This window comes from Carassius carassius, chromosome 6 (assembly GCF_963082965.1).
Source record: "Carassius carassius chromosome 6, fCarCar2.1, whole genome shotgun sequence".
Taxonomy (NCBI): domain Eukaryota; kingdom Metazoa; phylum Chordata; class Actinopteri; order Cypriniformes; family Cyprinidae; genus Carassius; species Carassius carassius.
The window spans coordinates 37,007,166-37,020,152 of NC_081760.1; the positions used below are offsets into that span (position 1 = coordinate 37,007,166).

The 12,987-nt window shown below is 38.9% G+C and overlaps 1 protein-coding gene and 1 long non-coding RNA gene across 2 annotated transcripts; both read right to left on the minus strand.

Annotated features, from left to right (window-relative positions):
* Positions 1-653: 653 nt before the first annotated feature.
* Positions 654-8,045, minus strand: LOC132142828 (putative RNA-binding protein Luc7-like 1). The gene is made up of 10 exons (XM_059552996.1): positions 7,509-8,045; positions 6,460-6,554; positions 6,206-6,304; positions 6,009-6,119; positions 5,120-5,263; positions 4,811-4,987; positions 4,553-4,737; positions 2,784-2,813; positions 2,520-2,657; positions 654-1,745 (listed from the first exon to the last, which is right to left on the minus strand). The coding sequence occupies exons 1-10, from the start codon at positions 7,567-7,569 to the stop codon at positions 1,496-1,498; spliced, it is 1,290 nt and encodes a 429-aa protein (XP_059408979.1). The 5' UTR covers positions 7,570-8,045; the 3' UTR covers positions 654-1,495.
* A 2,598-nt stretch (positions 8,046-10,643) lies between these two features.
* On the minus strand, positions 10,644-12,313 carry LOC132142829 (uncharacterized). Its single transcript, XR_009434111.1, has 2 exons — positions 12,113-12,313; positions 10,644-12,075 (listed from the first exon to the last, which is right to left on the minus strand). It is a non-coding gene; the product is annotated as an uncharacterized LOC132142829 (long non-coding RNA).
* Between the last annotated feature and the right edge of the window lie 674 nt (positions 12,314-12,987).

Here is a 12,987-nt window from a genome sequence, read left to right on the forward strand (position 1 = left end):
TTTGTTTGTTTACCGAGAAAAAAACTCGGCGCTTCCTCCTCGCGCTTATTTTTCAAAGTCGACACGCGTGACGTCACACCGCTGCTGCGCCATAGTGCGCGCGCTGCTGCCCTCGCGCGTACAGAAACCGCCTTTTACACTATGATCTTAAATTATTCATCTCAAACTTTTAATTTCGTTTTTTGAGAAAACGGACGATTTTATAAAAATGTAAACTGTTTATACAAACCAACAAACAAGCAAAAAAAAAAAAATATATATATATATAACGTTTATATAGACATTTTTTTTCTCAGAGGTCTGTATCGCACTTATGAAATCAGGGAGGTTTGCCAGGTTTTCACAACAGAATCCTTAAATTGCTTCTTAAAACTAGCCCGATTGCAATCCAGGGGTTAAATATCACGTTATTGTTTAAACCGCGGACCTGTCAATATGATGTTTAATTTTAGACTTCAATTAATGAATGAATTTAGATGTAACGTCACACTGCAGTTTAAGTGTGGTGGTCTCCTGATACTTAAACACTTTTGTTTCATTGCAAACACTGGTATTTCCGTGCAGAAATTTAAATAAAAGTATTAACATTCACATTTATTTCAGCAAAGGCAGAAAAAATGGATTCAAATGAGTTCTCAAGAAGACTGAAACCCTTTAAACAAGGAACGCAAGAGATTTATTATTTCGAAGCATAATGACAAGGCAAGATGAAGTTTCAAGACATCCTCTCAACACAGCAAAACGAAAGAGTTTTAAAGGGGGAAGAGAAACTCACACATCGTGGTACCATGAGAAATAACCCAAGACGAATTACAAATGCATGTGGTTATGTGTAAAAAACTGGTGTGGGCTTTCTGGAGGAAAAAAAACACACAAAATGATATAATCCAGGTTTACTGCTCAGTTCAGCTCTGAGTTTAGATTCATATCAAATGAAATCAGAGGAAAAAACAGGAGACAATAATATCCACATCAAAATAATCATTTCAGGAGCTTTAATTATAAAAAAAAAAAGTAAGAAAAAACAATAGTAGCCAGTTTAAAATGAGGAAAAAAATCTTCTCGGGTGGTGGTTTTATATTCCTGCAGGTTTACCTTCATCCACCTCTCCTTATTTTGCAACATAAAAAATAAACTACTTCTAAGTGCAATCTTTCCCCTCTACAACACTTCATGTTCTTTTGGTTTGCTGACTAGTTTGGATCAACTAGATCAAATTGTGTAACTCTTGCTGTCTGAAGCATCATCTGTATCTCAAATAATGATGCTGGTCTTTCTCTCTCTCTCTCTCTCTCTCACACACACACACACACACACACACACACACACACTCAATCTTTGACTGGCTCCCTCTCTGTAGCTGCTGAGCTTCTACTGATGTATGAGTAACCGGACGGAAAGCTCATCCAGTTATTGACAGATCAGTGTGGGCTACTGCCGGCTATGAGAAGGAGCAGGGATCGGAAGCTACAGTAAAGTATCTGAATCTTTCCCTCTAAATCTCTCCGGACTCTCTCTCCTCGGAGCTGGAGCGCTGATCTCTCTCCAGCGACACAGATCTCTCCCGTGACACAGATCTCTCCTGCTCTTTCATTCGGCTCATGTCTGGGGAGACGGGGGATCTCTCTCTCTCCATGTCCCTGCGTCCGTTGTCCCACCATCTCTCATCCGCGGCGTTCTCCCGCAATCTCTCCTGAGGCAGAGGCAGAGGCAGATTCGGCTCCGGATCTCTGGTGTGTGAAGACCTGAAGAAATGTATCAGTAGTGAGTGTGGCAGGCACAAATGGGGATATATATGTATATATGTGTGTGTGTGTGTGTGTGTGTAATATATAGTAGTATGTATATTAAACAATTTTTTTAACACTTTATTATTTAAATAATTACTTCATATCGACACAAAAATTTTAAATGGTATAAATTCCTAATATTAATTTTATTAAGTAAAAATAAAAATTCCACAAAGATTATTTAACATTTCAAAAATGTTAAGTAAATTAAATTCCAAATCCAAATCTAGTCTTTTAAAAGTAAATTAAATTATTTACAATGGATTAATAATTTGTAAATAATTTTCAATTGTATAAATTCCAAATATACATCTATTCAATTAAAAAAAATATCCACTGCTTTATTTACAACTGATCATGACCAATATACACAAAACACAGCATTTATTTTAATAACATTGGTTTGAGTGTTAATTATATTGTTTACACTTATTTTATTTAAAATAATTTTAATTACTAATACCAGTTATTTAATAAAGATTTCCATTACTTTATTTCAAATTGATCTGGCTCTAAAACATGAACTATGACCATGTTACACACCACATGTATTCCTTGAATTTGAACAACACTGGTATCTTGTCAATGTTGTTGATTACACTGATTTGACCACATTTATCTGCCCTTGTCTGTGGCAAAATCACTGTAAATCATGCCCTATTGCTCAAACGTAACAGTCCCTCCACAAGAGCCCAGACAGGTGGAGTCAAGCTGGCGTTGTTGTGGTACCTCTTCCTTTTACTCCTGTGTGAGTGGGAGCGAGAGCGATGGCGATCTTTGTGCCTGTGTTTCCTCTCCCTTTCTCGTTCTCTCTCTCCATCCTCACGGTGCCGACGAGAGCGATGAGAGGACGAGCTTCCTCCTTCCCTACAAAGCAGAGAGAAAGATATATATATATATATATATATACACACACACACACACACACACACACACAGAGTACATGTGATACTGATCCAGATGTTATTAAATAGGAAGGAAGCTGATGCTCACCGATATCGCTCACCACTTCTGGATCTGGACCTAAGAAGAGAGGGATGAAAGATGAAGATTCAAAACACTGCTTCAACAATTTGCAAGTCAAATCTTTAAAAACGTTCACCTGAGTCTCTATGTGACATTTCACATCTTTAAAGAAAGTGTAACTACTGCTTTACTACATCTCCAAATTAGACAGCAAAAACAAAATTGATCATAGTTAATACTGGCTTATCTGATCTGGCTTATTTTTAGTTCTTGAAGTTTTTACGTTTCTATTAGATTCTGAATCTATGTGGCTGTTTAGTTTATATTATGAACTGACATGAGCTGAATGACGACACTACGGTCTCTTTAGAGCTGCCTGCTTTATAATTGAATTGAGTTAGTTTCATAATTAAACAGTCATATTAACACTGTTACTGAATCTGAACTGAATCAACATTGAACTGAATCAAACTGAGAATGATACTAAAATTGCATCACTGTTATTGAATCTGAACTTAAAGGGGTGGTTCGGGATTTTTGACATCGGACCTCATTTTTAAGTCAGCCTGGTTGTTATTCATTAGTGGAGACATTTTTTTTTTTAAATTATCCAGTCTTTATATTTGGATAGATAGCCGATACAAGGCTAGCGCGAGTCAATGGGTATATGTTAGCCAGCCATTAAAACCCGTTTTACCCGCTCCACAGTGCACCAAACGCAAATCAATTATAACACTAGACTATCGATGCAAATGTCCGTTGAGAGAATAATGTTAGAAATCAAACTTACCTTTCATCACATTGCATTAGTTATAATTTGTTCCCTGTAATCATAAGCCTTGTCGACAGCAGCAGCGGAGTGATATTGATTACCTAGGCAACCGAGTGAGCCGGTCCACACATGACGCAAGTGTATTTACCTGCCGCTGGCACACTGATCATTACTAACCGGAGCAAAGTAAAATTCCGCAGCGGCTGAGAAACTAGTTCCTTTAGGATCATTGAGATGAAAGGTAAGTTTGATTTCTAACATTATTCTCTCAACGGACATTTGCATCGATAGTCTAGTGTTATAATTGATTTGCGTTTGGTGCACTGTGGAGCGGGTAAAACGGGTTTTAATGGCTGGCTAACATATACCCATTGACTCGCGCTAGCCTAGCATCGGCCAACTATCCAAATATAAGGACTGGATAATTAAAAAAAAAAAATGTCTCCACTGATGAATAACAACCAGGCTGACCTAAAAATGAGGTCCGATGTCAAAAATCCCGAACCACCCCTTTAAATGAATCGCCCCTTAACTGAGCTGAATAATGACACTATTGTCTTCTGTAGAGCTGCTTCATAGTTTGAGTTCATTTCATAATTGATGAACTTTGCAAATTCGACACTGTTACTGTTATTGTATATCTGAACTGAATCTGAACTACTTGAATCATCATTGAATATAAAGTGAATCAACACTGAACTGAATAATGACACTGTTGTCCTCTGTAGAGCTGCTCTAAAGCTGAAATTGAATTGGTTTCAAAACCAATAACTTTTACAACCTTACTATTTATTTTCTTGCCTTATTTTACTGTTCATTACTGTGAAGCTGCTTCGAAACAATTAGTATCATATATAGCACTAAAGAAATAAATGTGGCTTGGACTTGACTATTACGACTCAACTAATCGGAAGCAAAGTACATAAATATCAAGATACTATTCCAGCTGTATATAATATAAAGGCTCCATTATGATTTCAACACATTTTGTTGAATGAAATGAAAGCAGAAGACAGAGACGGACCTCCTGCGTTCCCTCTCTCTGTCTCTCTCTCTCTCTCGCTCACGCTCTCTCTCTCTTTCTCTCTCGCGCTCCCGCTCGCGTTCTTTCTCTTTCTCCATCTCCCACTCTCGGGCTCGCTCCTCCTCTCGGTCGCGCTCCTCTCTTCTCTTCGTGCGCAGGCGCTCCTGTTTCTCCGTCACAGCTTTCTGCAAGTCACAGCAGATTGTCAATGAAGAGATGCGTGACAACAGCCCGACTGAGCTCTGTGTGCTCTCTTACCCTCAGTTTTTCAAGTTTCTCACGGATTTCGATGAACCCTATATGAAGTTTCCCTCCGAAGTGGTCAGCGAGGCGGCGGTCGTTGTCGTGGAGGCCGAGGTAGGCAGAGCAAACCTCACACACACGTAGCTTCTGCTGCTGGAAGCTGGAGGCTGGCATGGAGTTGCGGTATATGTCCTAAACACAATAATGCGATTAGAACACCACAATATTTTTTTTTACACCCAATCAAATTGAATTGTACAGGTAGTACAGAGGACTACAGCGTTATTTCCACCTGGCCCCCGTGACCTTTGACCCCACACTGACCTCTGCCTCTTTCTTCAGGGTGCGTGTTTTCTCCACCTTTTCCAGCACCTGCTGAGCCTCGTCCACGTTCCCCTCGCCGCCCAGCTGCTCCGCACGCGCCAGCAGCTTCCCGATCTCCTCGTTCAGCTCGTGCACACGCTCCGCCTGCCGATCACAGCACACAGAAAACCAGAAAACATGAAGAAGACTAAGAGTTACAGCTGTAAATACAACAGACAAGATTCGTAGTAAGGGTCAGAGAGTGGGTGTGACATATGAAATTATTTGTGCATGAAAATAAGACTTTGAATAATGTTATAAACTGATCTCAGGCAAAATAACTACAATATGTTACAGGCAATATATTACAGAAACCTATTTCTGCCACAAAACAAAGAAAAAAATGTTAATAGTGACTTTTTATCCACTATTCTGACTTCTCGCAATCACAAGAACATATCTCACAATTCAGAGTTTATTTTACTCATTATTCTGACATTTTTTCAGACTCAGAATTCTATGCTAATATTCTACAATTCAGACTTTTAATTAAAACTTCAAAATCTAAATTTAAAATTTGAAAAGAAAACATCAGATTTGTGAAAAAAGTCAGAATTGTGAGATTTTGCAATCAACTTTTTTTTACTCTGTGGTGGAGACAAGGTTGTGTAAGATATGATACCTTAAAAAAATAAAAATAAAATAAACCGGTTTAAGTGGATCTATTTTCTGTTTGCATGTATTTCCTATCAAAACAGGAAGTTGGAAAAGGACACACTGAAGGGCCCATTTATATCAGAGCTGTGGACCAGGGCTCACTACTTGCAGGTGTGTGAAACTTCAATATGAAAATGATGTGCAAGTGAAATCTCTGTTTAGGGATTCCCCTGCGCAGACCGTCAGGTTTTACCTTAGCAGCCACTTCAGCGCTGATCTCTTCCTGTGTTTCAGCCAGACGTTTCTTGGCCAGTTCGGTTCTTCGGTCACAGTCTGCGATGAAGGACTGCAGGTGCTCTGCGGCCTGAGGAGACATGCCACAATCAGCCATTTATGAGCAGTTCACACACACACAGTCAAATGTATACAAACGGAAAGGGTTTTACTCACATCCAGCTCAAAGAAATACTCCTGCTGTTTAGATGCGATCTCGTAATCTGCTCTCAAAGCGAGATCGTGAATCTTCACACACTCTCCCAGATCCATGCGCTACACAATACAACCATTTAGAAACCTCAGATAACATTTTTGATGTCATAATGCAACTGTGGTGTAGCGTAAATGAAGCACTGCAGTTAACGAACAGGGTTTTGGATAAGGAAAGTCAAACCCACAGAGATGAGGACTGATAAAGAGACACTTACGGTTCCAGACAGTATGTCATGTGGACACGACTCCAGCAGATGACTCTTACACACCCGCTCGTCCGTGAACTTGATCCGCTGTCTCATCGTGTCTCCTGTGTGAAAACAGATCCACAGATTATGGGCATCAAAAATCATCAAATCAAGCCACAATCAAACACACAAACAATGAGACACACTGTTCAAATGAACAGCCTTGCAACAATTCAATTCATGATTCTCATTTAAAAATTATATGAATGTTGATGAAATTACAATTTTGACTTAATTATGCCCAAAAAATTGAGAACAATTATTTTAATAATTTTGTAAGATAATAAAATTATTTCAAGCAAAGCGTGGATCATGGCAAATGAATCATCATATTCATGATTCTCATACAACAATACATTTATCACTGATATAGCCAAACTATAAGAGTTTTAATCAAATAAACAAATTCATGAATGTTATAAAATTATATCAAACTAATAATGATGTTAACAAATCATGTAATTAATAAAATAAGTTAAAATTTAAAATTAAATGAAAAAATGTATGCATTTAGCAGATGCTTTTATCCAAAGCGACTTACAGTGCATTCAGGCTATCAATTTCTACCTATCATATATATAGTTATAAGTTAACTAAATCATGTCAAAGAAATCATACAAATCATAAAACTGACAATGTCAAACTCGGGATACTCATGATTCTTAATTGAATTCAAGTCTAATGAAATTATTTCTCGTGCGAAATAATTGCAATCACGAAATCATGCCAATCAAAAAGTGAGCATAACACAAATAACAACGTCATGGCGACGACATCGTGGGAATCGTCGATCTGACGTATTTCCGTCAATCAGATACTGAGTTTAGTGACATTAAATGATTTAACTAACCACAGAGAGCTATGAAACCGTGGCTTTTTAACAGGTTTGTCAAATAAATCGCTCGAGGATCACTGCACACAGTATAAATCACCAAACGGAGTCAGTTAAAGTAACGAATCGCTGATTGAATCAAACGCATGGTTTAGTTACGCTTTGATGCGACTGAAACACTCACCATCTCTGCTCGTGCCCATGAGCTGGTCCAGCATGGCCCTCATCTGCGCCTGGGCCGACATCTTCACCTGTTTACCTCCTGCACGTGTGGAGAGTTAAACCGACTCCTCTTATCGCAGGCCTCGACACACACGACCCAGAGAAGACAAATCTCCTCCTGTACTTCAGCAACACACACTCTACTAACACCACACACTCCTGAATTTCAAATCCGCCGGAATGCGCAGTTTTTAGTGGAAATATCGCTAAACTCGGTCATAAATCAGTGAGTTAGCATCGTGCGTTAGCATCAGCGGCTAACTCTTCCCCAGCGCCCCTCAGTCCGCCTAATGTGCGCTTATTTATCAGTCCTAGAGCTGCTTTATCTATCCGAGGTTCAATATGCAGTGTAATGGTCCATATTCGCAAAGTTTTGACAGTGTTTATTTGGTGTTGCTTTATTGTTTTATTTGTTTTTTTCCTCTCGGAAAGAGACTTCCGACCCGCGCACGCAGCTCGCCTCCCGCTCGGTGACGAGACCTCGAGGAAGTGGCGCAGAGCTCGAGCGCTGATTGGCCGACGCACGGGTGACATCATCACGTCGACGCAGCTGCGCGTGCGCGAGGTTATCATTCAGAGCATGTGGACCAGTTTTAACTGATCATGTTAATGTACAGTCGTGGCCAAAAGTTTTGAGAATTACATAAATATTGGAAATTGGAAAAGTTGTTGCTTAAGTTTTTATAATAGCAATTTGCATATACTCCAGAATGTTCTGAAGAGTGATCAGATGAATTGCATAGTCCTTCTTTGCCATGAAAATTAACTTAATCCCAAAAAAACCTTTCCACTGCATTTCATTGCTGTCATTAAAGTACCTGCTGAGATCATTTCAGTAATCGTCTTGTTAACTCAGGTGAGAATGTTGACGAGCACAAGGCTGGAGATCATTATGTCAGGCTGATTGGGTTAGAATGGCAGACTTGACATGTTAAAAGGAGGCTGATGCTTGAAATCATTGTTCTTCCATTGTTAACCATGGTGACCTGCAAAGAAATGCGTGCAGCCATCATTGTGTGGCAAAAAAATGGCTTCACAGGCAAGGATATTGTGGCTACTAAGATTGCACCTAAATCAACAATTTATAGGATCATCAAGAACTTCAAGGAAAGAGGTTCAATTCTTGTAAAGAAGGCTTCAGGGCGTCCAAGAAAGTCCAGCAAGCGCCAGGATGGTCTCCTAAAGAGGATTCAGCTGCGGGATCGGAGTGCCACCAGTGCAGAGCTTGCTCAGGAATGGCAGCAGGCAGGTGTGAGCGCATCTGCACGCACAGTGAGGCCAAGACCTTTGGAAGATGGCCTGGTGTAAAGAAGGGCAGCAAAGAAGCCACTTCTCTCCAAAAAAACATCAGGGACAGATTGATCTTCTGCAGAAAGTATAGTGAATGGACTGCTGAGGACTGGGGCAAAGTCATATTCTCCGATGAAGCCCCTTTCCGATTGTTTGGGGCATCTGGAAAAAGGCTTGTCCGGAGAAGAAAAGGTGAGCGCTACCATGAGTCCTGTGTCATGCCAACAGTAAAGCATCCTGACACCATTCATGTGTGGGGTTGCTTCTCATCCAAGGGAGTGGGCTCACTCACAATTCTGCCCAAAAACACAGCCATGAATTAAGAATGGTACCAAAACACCCTCCAACAGCAACTTCTTCCAACAATCCAACAACAGTTTGGTGAAGAGCAATGCATTTTCCAGCACGATGGAGCACCGTGCCATAAGGCAAAAGTGATAACTAAGTGGCTCGGGGACCAGAATGTTGAACTTTTGGGTCCGTGGCCTGGAAACTCCCCAGATCTTAATCCCATTGAGAACTTGTGGTCAATCCTCAAGAGGCGGGTGGACAAACAAAAACCCACTAATTCTGACAAACTCCAAGAAGTGATTATGAAAGAATGGGTTGCTATCAGTCAGGATTTGGCCCAGAAGTTGATTGAGAGCATGCCCAGCCGAATTGCAGAGGTCCTGAAAAAGAAGGGCCAACACTGCAAACACTGACTCTTTGCATAAATGTCATGTAATTGTCCATAAAAGCCTTTGAAACGTATGAAGTGCTTGTAATTATATTTCAGTACATCACAGAAACAACTGAAACCAAGATCTAAAAGCAGTTTAGCAGCAAACTTTTTGAAAACTAATATTTATGTAATTCTCAAAACTTTTGGCCACGACTGTACATAATACATAAAAACAAAAGCCTAAATCTTTGCCACGAATCTCCTAAACGTTTGTTTGTTCCTAAACCAACAGTTTATAAAAAATAATAATAATAATTGGCATAAACAGAGTGCTGGGTAGATTCCTTATTGTAGTATTTCACCAAAATAAGAGGCATCATACAAAATTCATGTTATTTTTTTTTTTAAATAGTCCTGTCCTGAGTAAGATATTTTATGTAAAAGATATTTACATATATTCTACAGGACAAAAATAATAGCTGAATTTATAAAAATGACCCCTTTCATAACTCTACATATGCTTGATTCTTAATACTAGTTGATCCAGGGCTGTATTTCTGTTTTGTGACGGTTGTTCACGACTCCCTTGTTTGTCCTAAGCAGTTAAACTACCATTGTTCTTCAGAAAAATCCTCCAGGCCTTTGGATTTCCAGCCGCTTTTTCATATATGAACCTTTTCCAACAGTGTACGAGTCTGAGATCCATCTCTTCACATCAACAACTAATGGACTCATACACAACTATTACAAAAGGTTCAAAGAAACATGACAGATGTATTAAGAGCTGGAGGGTGAAAACTTTTTGAATTCGAAGATCGGGGTAAATTGACTTCGGGGAAAAAATAAAACATCTAACTATCTTCACATATAAGTATCCTCTGAAGGACAGTGCTAAATGAAAAATATGATATTTAAACAAAATAATCATCTGGTTCCTTCATGTCTGTATCTGACAATGAAAACTTGATGCTTTAACTGTAATATGTTTTAGGATCTTGAAATTCTTAAAGGAATTATATGTTTTAATAGTAACGATCAAGCACTATTTGATTACTCATCAGATGCCCGCTTTAATATTCAATCTCCTTGTTAGCATCTCACAGGTCAATAATTACCCAAGAAATGACCACAAACACAACAGTATTGGTTCTCTCTGTTTATTGTACTGATGTGGAACAGACATCTTTTAATTTATGCATGTTGTATATTATAGTCATATGTATAAAAAACATCCAGTCTCTAATAGTTTTTTTTTCTCCAACTACTTCCACAGAATACAAAACCAAACTCAGTTGTGATTATCAATTAGAAGAACGAGAACAAACAGAAACACCAAGAGGTCCTCTCAGACGGACGTCTGTCCACCGTCACATGATCGTTTTGGCACCAGAGTTTCCTCTCATCACATTAAAGCACATGGAAAACATATGAGCTTATTTATCAGCTCGACTCACGCAGCTGACCGTCCTGTGTTTGGGTCGACTGCTGAAGAAGAAAACATCCCATCCATCTGCTCTCTCTTAATGAATAAAGATTTATTTAGTTTTGCATTACATTAAATTTCTGTATAATACAGAGAGAAGACTCCATGAAGGTTTACAGCTTTGGCACACCAGCTAACTGCATGATTCAGTTTCAACAAGAGCCAGGCCGTGCACGTGAAGCGCTTCAAAGCATTTCATCTTCAAATATCTTAAATCTCAGGCATTTCATTGCTTATATTGTAGATTTAGCCTCTAGCTGTGGAGTGGTGCGTCGTGTCTATAGAGAGCCTCTCAATGTAAGCTTTTTAACAACAGATTCATCACTAAGAATCACAATTCATGGATATACAGTGAATAGATATACATAAAACAAATCATCAGCTCACACGGTCCAATTAAAATAAAAATAATGTGATGTGAAAAACAAACTTTGTACCTTCAGAACATTACAAAGCCACACGGATGACCTCGATTTATGCTACATTATGTATTTCTATATTTCCTATTCTTAGTTCTGGTCTTCAAAATCAAAGAAATTAAATAGTTTTGAGCTGTATTACGTGAGAATTTAGATTAAAAAAAGAATTAGACAAACACATGTACAGCTGCTCTAAGTGTTATGGTGCTACATTTTGTTTTTCTGATTTAAACAGAAGAAACTGTAAAAATGAATGTGCATTCAATACTATGTGTGATGCAAAGTTATTATTGAAATAATCCATAGATATGTATAGGTAGATGCCCTGTTAGCGTCAGTAGAAACTGAGAGCAAGTTGTCTGTGCATTGCAACTGTAGTTGTACGCATGTGAGAATATCTGTATCTGTGTGCAATAGACTTAAGCAGATGATTTTGCTAAATTAACAGAATACAAGAAGTCGAAGCTGTAGGCTAACATGATGCTTAAAAGGTTCTGTAGTTTAAAAACCTGTAATAATGAGTTCATACAGTATTAAAAACACAAACTGACACACTATTACCTGTGAAAGTTTATCCAATTTCTTCAGGAATTAAAGTTTTGGCTGTTTTGACATTCACAGGCTAAGCAATGGTGTTGGATTTTGAAACCCATTGATTGTTTTTGTGCGTGACCTCATACAGACGGCTCAGAGAATACGGATGTGCAGACGCTTCTGGAGCATCTACCTATTTATATATCTACAGCTGCGTCCCAAATGATGCACTATACACTATGTACTCACTCATGTAATGTATGAACTATATACGTTTATTTTGTCATTAAATAATCAGAGTCTGATAGCCCCTCCCCCTTCGCTGCGCAAAAAAAGATGCAACAACATAGTGGACGAAGTGTCCAACTTTAGGTTTTTTTTTTTGGTTATCCAGGTATTTATAGTACACATTTTCTTTTTGTAATTTTCAATGCACTACTCGCACTATTTATACCACAAAACGCAAAAAAGTGCGTGATTTGGGATGCACCATATGCCTTAATCAGGTCAGATGCCATTTTAAATTTAATGCGGATTAAAACAAGGCTGTGCAGTCGTGGCACACATCATATAAAGGTCGAAATTTTCCCAACTCACAACTTTCAAAACTGCTTTATGGAGTTTTTGTCAAGCGAACATTTTATTCGAAGAGATGTTTCATCAACTGAACAATCAGTATGTTGTTAAACAACAGTTCAATCCAATGGATGTAGTTTACTTCAGTCCATCACAGCCTCGTTTTCACTCTGTCAGAAATGAAATATGGCGCTGCCCTGACTAAGGTGATTATTTTATTGTGAAAAAACAGGGTACCATGATAAAAATCTGAAATTCTGTAACTTTAATAAGTTAAAGTTACAGCCGTTAGTGGCGGCACTGTTCTCTGAGCGGTGGGCGTGGCTCCGTCTCATTCAGCCAATCAGACATCAGTGGGCGGGGTGTTTTTGCTGGTCTCATAAGGCAGTGAGGATATCGGGCCTCGTTACATTCGATAACACGGAGCACAAGCCCAGACCAACTCACAGCGCTGATCCCGGATCAGACCCGCACT

Excerpts from the sequence above, each read along its gene's own strand:
- LOC132142828 (XM_059552996.1), bottom strand. The coding sequence starts at position 7,569 with ATGTCGGCCCAGGCGCAGATGAGGGCCATGCTGGACCAGCTCATGGGC. Across the intron at positions 4,738-4,810 it reads AGAAACTTGAAAAACTGAGG|AAAGCTGTGACGGAGAAACA; the intron begins GTAAGAGAGCAC and ends TGTGACTTGCAG. Across the intron at positions 2,658-2,783 it reads AGAAGTGGTGAGCGATATCG|GGAAGGAGGAAGCTCGTCCT; the intron begins GTGAGCATCAGC and ends TCTGCTTTGTAG.